The sequence below is a fragment of the Rhopilema esculentum genome, chromosome 12, assembly GCF_057945365.1.
Source record: "Rhopilema esculentum isolate cy_ngs chromosome 12, ASM5794536v1, whole genome shotgun sequence".
Lineage (NCBI taxonomy): Eukaryota > Metazoa > Cnidaria > Scyphozoa > Rhizostomeae > Rhizostomatidae > Rhopilema > Rhopilema esculentum.
Window position 1 is genome coordinate 403,505 of NC_142826.1, and position 14,264 is coordinate 417,768.

Here is a 14,264-nt window from a genome sequence, read left to right on the forward strand (position 1 = left end):
GTAAACCATCATTATTTGATTTCTGTTTTTCTTTTTTAAATTATTGTTTTATTACTCTTGCTGTTATTATTCATACAAAACTAATATTAAATTATCGTCATTTCACGTCACATCAATTGGGCACATGGCTCTGATAGGTCTACACTTGGTACCAGAGTTTTTGCTGCCGTTAAATTTTTGCGGCTCTGGTACCCAGGGTATGATAGCCCCTTCATGAGTTTTTTTCCACGTGTCCATCAGCTGGTCTTATATGATATCTTATGTTGTTCCTTGTAATGTAATCTTTACAGTTATTGATGATTGTATCTTAACAGCTATCATGACGCATCTTGTAATTAACTGATTTGTTGCTGAAAAGGTTTTTTGATTTGATTTGAAACGTGTCAGTTTAAGCTTCACTACCGGACTTAATTTAATGTAATGTTATGTCATAAGCATCTGTGACAAATTTCATGATTGAGATGAGTTTTTTACAGCATCATAAATTTATTCATCATTTACTTTGAATTCTATTCAGTTTTAAAACATAATTTTTTACTTTATGAGGTCTTCTACAAGATCATGAGGCCCTGGGCCCATTTGCCCCCTTGACCCCTATCGGCGGTCCTGCTTTTTCAAAAATCTTTGATTGGCGAGGGCACCAGAGAATGAAGTGAAATGAGCCATTTTAGAGAGAAAACTAGAGTTTTGCGCTTAGAGGCTTGAATTTTTTATTGGCCATGACAGTAAGCTGTTGTTGCTGCATGTCACTCTTGTTGTTGGTGCTGTTGTTATTAATTAGGAGTTCAGGTGTTGTTTTCGTGACGATGAGATGATGACGATATTCGTCAGGCAAGTTAGGGATATTTCAGTCCAAAAGAAACCCCAAAGATGAGTCTTTTGATGGAAGATTTGATGAAGGAGCTCAAAACGTTGTCATCGAAGCTCGAGGAAAGTCAGTCCGATTCAAATTCGACATCTGAAGTTGGTGAACAGGGGAGACCACCTGGCATCGGCCTAGATTTGTTGCAAATGAGGAATAAAAGTAAATCAAGAAGAAGGCGGGGAAGGAAACGAAGATTGGAATCGCATCCAGAATTAGAAACAGGAACAGAAAGTTCTTGTGTTGATTCAAGTGAAGATGAAGCTGCAAGAGATTACTGCGAGAATGCTAAGATAATTGTGACGGACTCAGATGATGATGAATTTGTTCCTCGGAGGAAGTGTCTTACATTGCCAAACGGGGTGCCATGGAGTCCGCTTGACCTTGGAGAAAGTGATTCATTCACTGAAAATATAATGAATTTCAATGCAAGAAGAAAGAAAAAAATAAAGAAAATCAATAAGAAATTCAAAGCTCTAGAAAACCTGGAAACAATGAGTGTACCTGTGAAAGGTCCAATTAAGAATAAGACAAAGCAGAAAAATTGTAAGCTGAAAAATGAATTCGAGTTTAATCAGACAAAAAAGAAGAAACATTCACCCACTAAGAATAGTTTTGCTTGTGAACATGAACAAATGGGTAGGGACTGTGATGCTGTTGATGATGATGACATCGATGAAGAAGGTGATGAGGAAGATGTAATTATGGATGGCAGTGACATCTCATCAGAAGAAGAATCTGAGGAAGAAAGTGAAGGCTCAAGCTCAGGATCAAATGAAGCAGATGATGAAGGAGAAGAGAGTTGCATTGAAACCAATATTTCAGCAGCAATTCCATACTGGGAGGATGAAAAAATGTTAGAGGACAAAGAGGAAGAAGATTTTCAATTAGTTCTTGCACAGTCTTTTAAACTCCTTTCAGATGAATCAAAGCAAGGTTGCAACTTTTTGCTGCTTTTTTCATTTGAAATTAAACTTGCACAAAATTTGCTAACATTGCATAATATTGAAAATTACATTTGCAGCTGTTGCAAGACCTCTGATTGGATGCTTCCACTAATACAGTAATATAAACATACAGGGGCAGATACAGAAGGGTACGAAAGGTGCTCAAGCACCCGTCAGATCTTAGCGAAAGCCTTTTCTGTTTCAGGTTTTTTTTATTATTACTTATACTATTAAGCATCTTTTACACTGAGTACTATGCACATCAACATTGGCTAGAGAACCCATGGATTTAAAAAATCTAAAACATCAAAGAATACCGATTAAACCAAGGAGAGTTTCTTCTCTGTAAACTGCAGTCAAATGTATACTGATTTTGTGACCAGAGGGAGTTGAAGCTGACCAGGGGTAGTTGACATTGACCAGGAGGAGTTGAATTATAATATCATATTGAACACTGGGAAAGAGTATAGCTAAAATTAAGGCATAGCCAAAGAAAGTGCAACAAATGTCTATCTTATAGTGCTTGATGCCATTAAAGGCAGAACTTGTACAACATGCTTTTTTTTATAGAACAGAACAGTCACTAGTTGCAATGGTCATAAGTTGCAACGCTTTATCCATCAATCATGAAGCATGATGCTATTCAGGTGTCCCAATTGGTTTCTTATTCCTATATAAAATAATGTTTCTTTACAGAAGAGCTTTTGGCCTTGTTAAAGTAACAGAAATTACCCAAAGTGAAAAGTTTGGGGTCTTCTTTGTTTGGTTTTGCGTCATTTGACGATGCATGCTGTGCTTGAATCTGATTTGCTTTTAGGACGTGGGTGTAAAGTATTTGTGACCCAAAATTCTAAAGCCAAAGTTTCAATTCTAGTCTGATTAGAGTGTAGCAAGAAAAATAAAGATATTACTTGTGCAGAAACGTTTAGATCCAGGTATCTATGGTTCATAGAAGACTTCCATTTCATCATGGCCTATGAGCAGGGGTACAGAGTTTGTCCATAGCCACGCCCTCGGTTACAAAGCCTTGAAATTGAGCACCCCTCAGAATAATTTCCAGATCTGCCCCTGACATACATATTAAAGGTAGCTAATAATTGGCTTTTGCACTGATGAACCCCTGTATGCCAGGGTGAAAGATTAGCCACCATTAATTTGTTTGTGTTCATTGTTGTTTTTTCACAGTGCCTTGTTATGTTCCTTATTTTCTAAATTTTTATCAACTTTTCACCTCAAGCATTCCATTAGAGTCTCTAAAGCAGCCTGCTACTGTGGCCTTTCCTTTATTTACTTATGCACAGACTATAATTCCTTATACAACCTATTGCAATGTTTATAACAGTTGATGTCAATGTTTATTGATTTCAATTTAACCCCTTTTTTCTAGATCTGGAAAGAGGGCTTGATAAAAAGTTGAACAGATTGGCTCCCAAGGTATAATCTTCAATTTTTTAATTTTATAAGAATAATTTGTCTGTTTTCAACAGCAAAATGGTCAGGCACAAAGCCAGTCCTGAAAAGGTGTAGAGGGGCAATGCCATTAAGAATCACTTGTCAGCTGATTGAATCAAAGATTGCAGCTTATTTTTTGGAGGCAAAAAACTTGAGTAATAGAATTGAAAAACTTTCAACAATTTGAAAAACCTGAAAAACCTTACAATTTTTGTAACAAAAAAATTTCAATACTAGTTTTTGTAATCTTCCTTCACTGACGATTAGACAATGAAGATTAAATGAAAGTAGTCGAAAGAAAGCTCTGTTTTATATTATCTTATTCAGAAAATACACTCCCCTCTGAAAAGTATTTGTACTGTCAGGTATAATTATTGGCCTAGTCTTGACTTACGCCATGTTAGTAAGTAAGTTTATTTAGATTTTTGCCAGAAAATAAATCAATTGCTTCAGCAAACAAACGAAATAAATAAAGAAACATATTAACATTTCGTTAAATAAAATATAAATAAAATTTAATATATTAAAAACATATTAAAGTTTTAAAAGTGGAAAAAATGTTCATCTTTTGTCACTGGTAAAAACACAACAAATGGATGAAGCAAAGCAAACGTCCATCAAGGCTTACAAACTTATTGATTTTGGGAGCTTGATTTGAGTGTGTGTGAAAAAATTAAAAAAATTGTTGTGTGAATCCACATTGTCATCTTGGCCTTCCAAAGCAAATGTGTTGTCTTTACACACTGCCCTTGTAATTTTCAGATGATTAGTGCTTGTGTGACTGCCTGCAAGACCTTTACAGGAGGAAGTTCCTCATCCTCAAAATGGGGAGAGTGTCATTTGAGGATCTATGCTAACAGAACGTTGGAGTTGCACTTTTTTCTTGACCCAGAAATCTGGTACATGACCTCAAATAAACATAATATAATTGCAAATAACATTTTTAAGAATTTTTTGTATTAAGCTATTTAGAGTGACTCTTGTTTTGCAGCTTAATGAAAATGGTCATTTCATCACATATGCTAACAAAAGAACAAGAGCATTTCTACAGCATGAAGATGAACATGAGTAAGTTCATTTGATTATATAGATTGAGTGGAAAATGAACATGCCAGGCAATATTAGGTAACAGATTATCCAACATACTTAATGAGGCACATTATAATTATTCCTTTTTTCAAGTTAAATTACCTTATTTGTGTCCTGATTATTTTACTTGTCACATTTTTTCCACAGAATACTGCTGGGTGAATAATACAAGCTTTTGTTCTAATGTGTCATCAGTTGCATTACCTGTTAGTGTGTGCCATTCCATTACTGTTCTTGGTGCAATCCTTGTAAAATCGTTCTAGTGCATATTTATTCAAAAGTTTTCAGCTGTAGTATCATTGCACGATGGGTTTTAATACTTGCATTAGCTTGAAATCGCTTGATGAGTTTGATGGGTTTGAAATCGCGCTGACCAGCCAGAAATGTAGTGTTAGGGGGCTTATGGCCCAGTCCCCCTGTTAAGAGGTGCCAACACCTTGATGACAAAGGATGAATTTATGGGTTCGACCATCTTTGTTCTTCGTCTGATGATTTATGCATGTTGACCGAAACACTTAAACGGTTGTCTTTTTTTAGGCTGTGTATGAATGCTTCATGTGACACTGAAAGAGATCAGGTTAGTTCAACGGCACTTGCATCATGCTTGGTAATAAAGTCTTTATTATTCCTATTTAAAAATCAACAGTTAAACTTTGATAGGAATCTAGGCTTTATATGGAATTTTACTGAAGAGATTGGTCGTATAGTTTAAGCCATTAACAGTGACGGCTCGTGTATTGGGGCTAGTGACTTCCAAGATTCCCCACCAAAGATTTCCAAGAATAAGTTTTAGATATTTATATTTAAATATAATAAACGTCCATTATAATTTTACTGCTGCTCACTAATTTCGTTGCTTCACGTTTCACTACTTTTCCAATCTCCAGTTTCTTTAGTTCTACTGCCCGCGGATCTTTCGAAAATTAGACAAAAATGCGTATCAGAAACCATGTCCCGAGCTTTTAGGACCAGCACCAGACTAGAAAAGAATTCACTAATGAAATGCTCCTTTCTGATTGTTCAATGCGGGACGAATTTGCATTCCTTAGTAAGTCAACGGAAGCTGAATGTATGTTGTTGTGATAGGCAATGAAGGTCTTGAAGTGGAACACAATTAGTAGAGTGACGTTTCTTGAACGACTCGCACTTTCAGCTTTGTAATTTTGAAGTCAAGCATACAAGTTAAGTGTTCATCAGAATCCCTTTTTGCCGATCCAACTCAAAGTGGGAAGGTTAGGCCGTAGGCCTTCTTCATCCAAGGAGTATCTTCATTACATTTACACATTAGTCTTCTAACGTCATAAAATATATCTCCAATGCTGGCATTCAATTTGAACAATTTTAACAGTATATGACAATTAATCGATTAATAGTTTGAACTTTTGGCTCTGTAAAATTTTTTATTGAGTATCAACCACGAAAGAGACCAAAGAGAGATTAGTGGCTAATTTATACGTATTTCTAATTATGAACTTTAGCAGTATCCTTGTTCGTTGTAAATCCTTTAGGTGTGATTTTTTGATGTTTTAGATTATTGAGCTTGCTAGCCTTTATTCACTACACTGTCGTTTTGAAGATGGTAGCAACAGAAAGAAAATTTTTCTGACAAAAACCAGGTTTGCAATAAAGATTCAAAATTTACTTTGTATTATCGAATTCAGTATTTCTTGGTGACAGTAATATGGTAACTGTCAGTTCCAAATTTTTATTAAATCTTCTTATTTTGAGGAGCCAGAAATTTTTCTTTACCTTGCATTGTATGTAGTTATCGACGTTATTTTAATCATCAACCATCAGCCTCACTGCCCTAATCCATAATCTTCACTTCCATTACTTTCCTTGTCATCATATCAGGAACCGTCTAACGGTCGGAAACGACGTCGAATTAACAAGAACACCAGAAGATGTCCCTTCAAAAGATGCTCCTTTGGGTCCCTTTTTACAGTACGGAAACATGATACAGATATTTCTAGCGAACGCCAAATTACAAAATACAGCTAAGCCTTTATCGTACAAGAGAAAAATTAAAGAAAATAGACAAGAAGTGGTGCAAATTTTCAGTTTGTACGAAATCTTTAGCAGTTTTAACGGGATACATCGTATCCGCTGATTACCAAATCTTGCTTGTTTCATATCTGCTTCTTTCTTTCTACAGTACACTCTCGTTAAGTGGGACACTCAAGGGACCGGGAAAATCTGTACTACATAGCGCGTGTCCTACTTACCCGAATGCTTTAAAAGGGTAAGCAAGTTCAAGTGACCGGGAAAATCTGTACTACATAGCGCGTGTCCTACTTACCGGAATGCTTTAAAAGGGTAAGCAAGTTCAAGTGACTGGGAAAATCTGTACTACATAGCGCGTGTCCTACTTACCCGAATGCTTTAAAAGGGTAAGCAAGTTCAAGTGACCGGGAAAATCTGTACTACATAGCGCGTGTCCTACTTACCCGAATGCTTTAAAAGGGTAAGCAAGTTCAAGTGACCGGGAAAATCTGTACTACATAGCGCGTGTCCTACTTACCCGAATGCTTTAAAAGGGTAAGCAAGTTCAAGTGACCGGGAAAATCTGTACTACATAGCGCGTGTCCTACTTACCCGAATGCTTTAAAAGAGTAAGCAAGTTCAAGTGACCGGGAAAATCTGTACTACATAGCGCGTGTCCTACTTACCCGAATGCTTTAAAAGGGTAAGCAAGTTCAAGTGACCGGGAAAATCTGTACTACATAGCGCGTGTCCTACTTACCCGAATGCTTTAAAAGGGTAAGCAAGTTCAAGTGACCGGGAAAATCTGTACTACATAGCGCGTGTCCTACTTACCCGAATGCTTTAAAAGAGTAAGCAAGTTCAAGTGACCGGGAAAATCTGTACTACATAGCGCGTGTCCTACTTACCCGAATGCTTTAAAAGGGTAAGCAAGTTCAAGTGACCGGGAAAATCTGTACTACATAGCGCGTGTCCTACTTACCTGAATGCTTTAAAAGGGTAAGCAAGTTCAAGTGACCGGGAAAATCTGTACTACATAGCGCGTGTCCTACTTACCCGAATGCTTTAAAAGAGTAAGCAAGTTCAAGTGACCGGGAAAATCTGTACTACATAGCGCGTGTCCTACTTACCCGAATGCTTTAAAAGGGTAAGCAAGTTCAAGTGACCGGGAAAATCTGTACTACATAGCGCGTGTCCTACTTACCCGAATGCTTTAAAAGGGTAAGCAAGTTCAAGTGACCGGGAAAATCTGTACTACATAGCGCGTGTCCTACTTACCCGAATGCTTTAAAAGAGTAAGCAAGTTCAAGTGACCGGGAAAATCTGTACTACATAGCGCGTGTCCTACTTACCCGAATGCTTTAAAAGGGTAAGCAAGTTCAAGTGACCGGGAAAATCTGTACTACATAGCGCGTGTCCTACTTATCCGGGATCCCACTTAACGAGAGTATGCTGTATTTATCTGAAAAGGGAAAGCCTAGGCACTGCGTGATATCATTTCGACATCATTACCGCGATTTTGCTCCAAAAACCTTTCTTGTAATCTGTAACTACAAAATGAAGCGTTTTTAAACTTAGTTTTCTGTAACAGTAAGTGGCAATGTGGTCTTGTTACACGTAGTGCTAAGTTGATGTTATTCACTCAAACATTGATCTATAAGAGTTGTTTTCAGTTACCGCCCATCAATCAAAATAAGACGGATTAGATTTCCATTTTTGTAGAACCTTCCTCTGTAACAAGTTTGGGGTGGAGGAACATGCCTTCTCCTAGCCCAATTGGAAGTGCAGTCCCTGGAACACTGTCATCTTCGTTTCTTCTTTTTCCTCCCATCTATACGCCAACCTCACCGCCATTCCAACACCGCCATCCCAACACCGCCATCCCAACACCGCCATCCCAACACCGCCATCCCAACACCGCCATCCCAACACCGCCATCATTACATTTTGAAGCCGAACATTTATTTATTATCGTTTTCTATCATATCCCGGCGCATTAGGGTGCTCCTTTTATTTTGTTTTTATCCAATTTGCCTTGTTTATCTAATTATCTAATTTCCATTTGCCTTTAATAGACAACACACAATCTATTCGAATGCTTTTAAATATTTCCTTCAAGACCTGTTCATATGTATCTTTATTGACTCTTGATGGATTTGTGGAGTAATTATAAGAAATAGCAATACAATCTCAAGACACTCATCTTACCAACGATAAATTAAAAAAACCCCAGACTTTTATCATACCTTGCCTTCTCTTTTATGTCCGTTTTGTTATTTTTTTAGAAATACAAGAGAACCTGAAAGGCGGCTTTTGAAAAGATTTCTTCGAAGAGAAGCTCGCAAATCGTAATGTCAAATTATTTATGAATTTTTCAAACTACCTCATGTGTATCTTTAATACATTGCAATAAATATGTGTTATCGTTATCTCTTTCTGGTGATGATTTTCAGAATTCATTTTATCTGGATTTGTTTATGAATGTACCTGCCCAACAGAAATATTAGTAGTGAACACGAAATACTCTAGAACCCGAGGTCTTCCAGTGCCGGTGACTGATGACTCCTCCTTTTATACTTCATGTGTTAATGTGTTTTTTTGTTTTTGTTTTTTCGAATACATTGTTGTTTTCATCCACAGACGATCATTGAGTGCTCATTCGCAGCGCTACGCTTCAAAGCGAAGGAAAACGACTGCTCCCGAAGGTATGTCGTTTGTCAACAGTCTCAACATTTAGCTGTCGGATCTGATTAGTCGACGGTAATTTGTCACTCGCTTTGTTTACAACTTCGCAACATTTTGTCTAATTTACTCCCTTTAGAATATTTTGAGCCGAAAATGGTATTATTGTTGGCAACATCTCTTTTCCAACTTCCCCTGCATCTGTTCCAACTTTCCAACATCGGAAATTCTTTCCTCTTAGTATTTACAACTGAAAATGCTAATCCAATACCAGAAACCAACGTGGGAAACCAAATGCTGCGGTCGATGGGATGGAAACCTGGAACGGGCCTAGGACCAGATGGGAATGGGATTATCAAACCAATCGCAGCTCACAAGCGACCAAAGAAGCACGGATTGGGCTACTCAAATTAACGAAAGTAAACAAGTCGTTTAAATACGTCTAAATTTAGATTTCTTTTTTTGTAAGTCTGAATATTGTGAAGATGGGTTTTATTTTAACTGTAAATATCTTAAGTTTGGAGGTTGATTTATTGAATTTATTGTATAAAGTGAAAGGAAATGATAAAAATGAAGTTGAATTTTCTGTCCTTGGTTATATTTTTCGGTGAAGTTTATCTTTTAGCTCTCTTTCCAATTTGCACATTTTGAGGGAAAAAATCTTTCTTCATTTATGTGTATCTTTCTTTATTTGTATAATCATGCGATTCTTGCAAAATGTCATCGGAGCATCCTACATTAAAATAACATTTTTGGAAAATGAACAGGTTCCGCACTCCCGAAACAATGTTGGTGTGGAGAAGCCTGTAACTCATCTTACACATTTGCGGAATTTCAAGCTTTAAAACTCTTAATTTTCTACAAAGGGGGGAGGGAGTTACTAATGAAAACTGGCAAAGTCTTGATGATGAGAACTTGCTAAAAGTTGCCATAGAAGGAAGAATTAAAGGAAAAAGACCAAGAGGAATGCCTAGAACGGGAATGTTGGAGTCAGTAGTTGATTGCCTATATAGGCATTTTAAAGAAAAAGCAATGAAACGTGAAGTCTAATTAAGACGAAACCTGCCACCAATCAGTTCACTGAAAGAGGAAGAGATTTTCGGTGCGCAATGTGAGTGAAAACAATATGAAAGTCTGATGAATAATTTTAGTATTTTACGAATAACTTCAAATTTCAGGATTTAATGAATAACTCCAAAATCATGATGTCCAAGGCAGTAGCGCTGAAAGGGGGGTTCAGCCGGGGCAATGCCCCGAGGCCCGAGCTCTAAACTCAGCTATATTTTTCTTTCTTAACAACTATGCATCTTCCAGGTAAGGCTTTCTCCTGCATAGGCCTCTAAAGGCATTTAAGATTACTGAATGATGGCTTACTGAATGATGGCTTAGTGAATCTCCTTCCGTTAGTATTTTTAAAAAGAAATTAGGCTCACAAACTAGGCCTTCACTGAACCCTGTAAATGGTATCCACAATCCAAAAGGTGTTGCATATTTAACCCAGTCAAGGGTGGGACTAAGCAAACTAAATGTCCATAAATTCAGGCATAATTTCAAAGATACAGGCATAACCCGTTAGGTGGTACAGTAAAGGTTATGAAAATTAATGGTTAACAGTTTGAACAAAATATGTCGGAGAAATAAGGGCTCAGAAGCTGACTCACTTTTAATTGCCAAGTAGCTAATCTTTTTGAGTTAATTTTAAACACCTCATTTATACCTATTTTTTATAGATAGAGCCTCAGGCCAAAGGTTAGTGAGAAAGATTTAAAAAAGATGTAAAGGATACTCTTTTTAACCACGCTACAAAACAACGTACAAATCCCATTTTAACCTTCAAATTCAGAACAAGCGCGTTTCTAGGAATAAAAATAGGGCGTGGCCTTAAAATTTGTTTGTCTTTGACGCAAATTGGGGACCCGTCAAGGCTTCTGTCCCGGCAAGGTGTCTGGCATCCCAAGATGAAAATATTTGTGAACATCCCCCCTACAAACGCTGATATGACCATGCAAGTTTGTTTTGTTTTGTAATCTTATTTTAAATCAAATATATATAATTTTAAGCTACACAACCGTAACTTGTCTAATTCGATTATTTACAAAATATCCAAATTAAATTAACAATTTTTATTAATTTTTAAATACAAATTACAATAAAATCATTAAGTTTTGCATACGTTGCATGTACAGGTTGCCCCGTCCCAGTTTTTAATTAATCTTTTGAATTGGATCAGATTTTCTGCAGATTTTATTTCCTGTGGTTAGCCATTCCAAATTTGTGGTCCGAGGGACCTGAGGGTGTTTGTACCGAAAGTTGTTTGGTTGGGCCTGAAGTTCTGCAAGCCGGTGTGGACGATGTGAGGATCGATCAGTGGTTCTTTGTTCGAAAATATTTTGCATGAATTCAGGGTTTAATCTTTTTACAGTTTTGAAAATTTCAATACAGAGGTTCCTTTGCCGATTAACATGCATTGTGCATTTTTGTGATTTGCAAAGCAGATCTCTATAAGATGAATCATGGTCATCGTAAAGGAATCGTAGGGCTCATTCCTGTATTTTTTCGATCTTCTCCGTAGATCTAGCCGTGGAGAAGAACCACACTTAAGGGCAGTAGTTAAAGTTAGAGAAAACAAAGCTTTAGACCAATACCTTTTTCTCATTAAAGCCAATAAAAGATTTTGAGCACATCGAAATGAAGTCTTTTGAGCACATTTAGCTGGGTTGCTGCCTTTTTACAAAGTTCGGATATGTGAATGTCAAAATTAAGTTTGTGATCTATAGTTACGCCAAGCAACACTGAAGCTTCAGAATTTATTGTTTCCCTTGAAATGCTATGTCCAATGGTACTTTTTTCATCCTTTCTGACGAGAAGAGCATGAAATTTTTCTGGGTTACCAATCATTTCATTCTGATTGAGCCAGGCAGGGCGATGCTTGCTTCTTTTTCCAAGACGTTAATTAATTGAGGCAGGTCTTTTGAAAAATGTGTTAAAGTGTTGTTATCTGCGTAATTCACAAGAGAAGCCTTTTTAATGAAATAAAACAGGTCATTAATGTAGAAAATGAAAAGAATAGGGCTAAGGACTGATCCTTGCGGTCCCCCTGATAAAACAGATTGAAAATCACTGTAAGTATCATTAATTCGAACTGCTTGTAAGCGCCTTTTTAAATATGAGTAAATGAGGACTAGAGAACCTTCATCAAAACCATAAGCATGAACTTTTGCAATAAGAAGGTCATGCGGAATACAGTCGAAGGCCTTTGATAAATCCATCAGTACTGCTCCGACAATATAATCATTGTCCAATTTGAGTTTCCAGTCTTCAAGTATTTTAATTTAGATATGCTGTGTACTGTAAGCCTTCCTGTAGGCAGCAACGAAAGCGGACAGGGCTTTATCGAGGTGAGGACTAATTTGATATTTTACTATTTTTTCGTATATCTTGGAAAAAGTGTGTTGAGCACACTAACTGGACGGAAATTTTTTTCTACTGTTCGAACAGGTTCGCCTTTGTCAAGAGGTGTGACTGCAGCCCGCTTTCCACGGTCTGGAAATCTACTATTTTTCATGCAAGAAACACTGCAATGAAAAAACTTCTTCTTCAAAGGGCTTTATGATCTACCTGCTCTCAGTTGGATGATTCAAATGATTCAGTTGGATGGCTGATCGTTAAAACTGCTGGTGAAAGGCTGAAAGAAATTTAAAGCTTCTGTGACTTTGTTAATGACTTTTTCTCCTTGTTTCTTTGTCTAAATTACCTATTCTGTATGCCTTTACCTATAAGATTCTTTGTCGAAAAATGATTTAAGGTTAGCATTATAGGCAATTTCGAGCGAAGGTCTTAAATCTGGAATCGTCCATCGAATTGTAGAATTGATTTTCCTTCCCTCTCCAAAATAATGTCATCGCTTGTCTGACGCATGATACCATGATAATTTCAAGCAGATGTATCGCAATGAAATTATAAGATAGCCCTTTGTAATTTTGACAAAAGAGTTTGGACCTGGCCCCACTCCCTAGCATGTGTTCCGGCCCCCAACTTGAAATTTGGGAGTCTGGACGCAGAATAAAAATACATGAATGAAATAAGTATTTTCTATTCTGTGGCCAGAAGCAGAGGCTACCCTGTTCCCTGCTCCGCGGCGCCTGCTCTTACCCATCCAACCTCGCCCCCTTCCCCAACAGTGGCGACTCTACAGGGGGGCCAAGGGAGACCACGCCCCCCCAGAAATTTTCTTTGCCCCTTGTTTTGCCCCCCCCCAGTTTTTTCAAAAGTTTCTATTAAAAAATCAATGTTTTCTGCCGAAGCTGTTCAATCGTTTTTTCACTTTGTTAGGGTTGCTCTCTGTATTTTCCTCAATGCTATCTTTATTGCATTTATTTAACAAACTAGGGGCCCTGATAAGCGTTTTGGTTTGTAACCGAGGTGGACATTTTGGCTCCTTTCTAATAAGTTACAAAGTAAAAACCAACTGTTACCAAGAGTTCTGTAGTTACCAAGAAAAACTCATTCTTGGCAATCATTTAAATTCTATATTTGCTATATATTATCACGAATATCCACCTTCTTGGGGAAACAGCTGCTCTTTACACCACTAATAAAACTATTTAGCAAAATGATAACAGCCTTGATAGAGCTGTACCAAGGACATACTTATCTATGGGGAGCTAAGAACTGGTGCCTTGTAGCTAGCTAATTTTGAGCCACCACGCGACTGCTTTACATCAGCCACGTAGCTGCAGGGGGGGGGGGGGGGGCACGGGGGACTCTGCTCCCCCAAATGAAAATTTTGAAAACAGCTTCCCCCTCTGAAAATTTGGCACATTTATAATTCCATGACCTTGATTTTGTCCTTATATATCTGTTTGTTAAATATCTGTTTTCTTGTTTTAAAGCCTGCCCCCCTCAGGAATGGTTCTTGCTCGAGTTTGCCCCCCCCCTAGCCGACACCTACAGCTACGTGGTTGCTTTACATTCTACTAGTTCCCAAAGTAATAGCTAGTGTTGGCTCCTATGACTGAAAGTTTGGCCCCCGGTTAGCCCCCCCCCCAGATTTTTAAGGCTAGAATCGCCACTGTTCCCCAAACTCTCCAGGCAGTGTTGTTTAGTGTGATTTGGTGAAGGTAGCCAACATCGTGTTCTGTAACAAAATCTCCCCAACATTTAAGAGGCAGTGTTGCCAAAAAATTGATTTTTGCCTCATTATTTCATCATTTTGTGGAGGACACGAATGTGACAACGTGGCGCATGCG

General features: G+C 37.7%; 1 protein-coding gene across 2 annotated transcripts; it reads left to right on the top strand.

Annotated features, from left to right (window-relative positions):
* Positions 1-722: 722 nt before the first annotated feature.
* On the top strand, positions 723-9,601 carry LOC135681448 (uncharacterized). 2 transcript variants are annotated; one of them, XM_065195931.2, is made up of 8 exons: positions 723-1,798; positions 3,197-3,243; positions 4,253-4,329; positions 4,888-4,927; positions 5,881-5,966; positions 8,619-8,681; positions 8,974-9,093; positions 9,257-9,397. In XM_065195931.2, the coding sequence occupies exons 1-7, from the start codon at positions 871-873 to the stop codon at positions 9,068-9,070; spliced, it is 1,338 nt and encodes a 445-aa protein (XP_065052003.1). In that variant the 5' UTR covers positions 723-870; the 3' UTR covers positions 9,071-9,093; positions 9,257-9,397. The 2 variants fall into 2 exon arrangements, with proteins under 2 accessions (XP_065052003.1, XP_065052002.1); XM_065195930.2 differs by having other exon boundaries at positions 740-1,798; positions 8,974-9,038; positions 9,257-9,601.
* The last annotated feature ends 4,663 nt before the right edge of the window (positions 9,602-14,264 follow it).

What these genes read in the sequence shown, in the direction of transcription:
- LOC135681448 (XM_065195930.2), top strand. Translation starts at nt 871, where the DNA reads ATGAGTCTTTTGATGGAAGATTTGATGAAGGAGCTCAAAACGTTGTCA. An exon ending in CAGCATGAAGATGAACATGA is followed by an intron (nt 4,330 to 4,887) that starts GTAAGTTCATTT and finishes GTCTTTTTTTAG; the next exon opens with GCTGTGTATGAATGCTTCAT. An exon ending in GAAAACGACTGCTCCCGAAG is followed by an intron (nt 9,039 to 9,256) that starts GTATGTCGTTTG and finishes CTTTCCTCTTAG; the next exon opens with TATTTACAACTGAAAATGCT.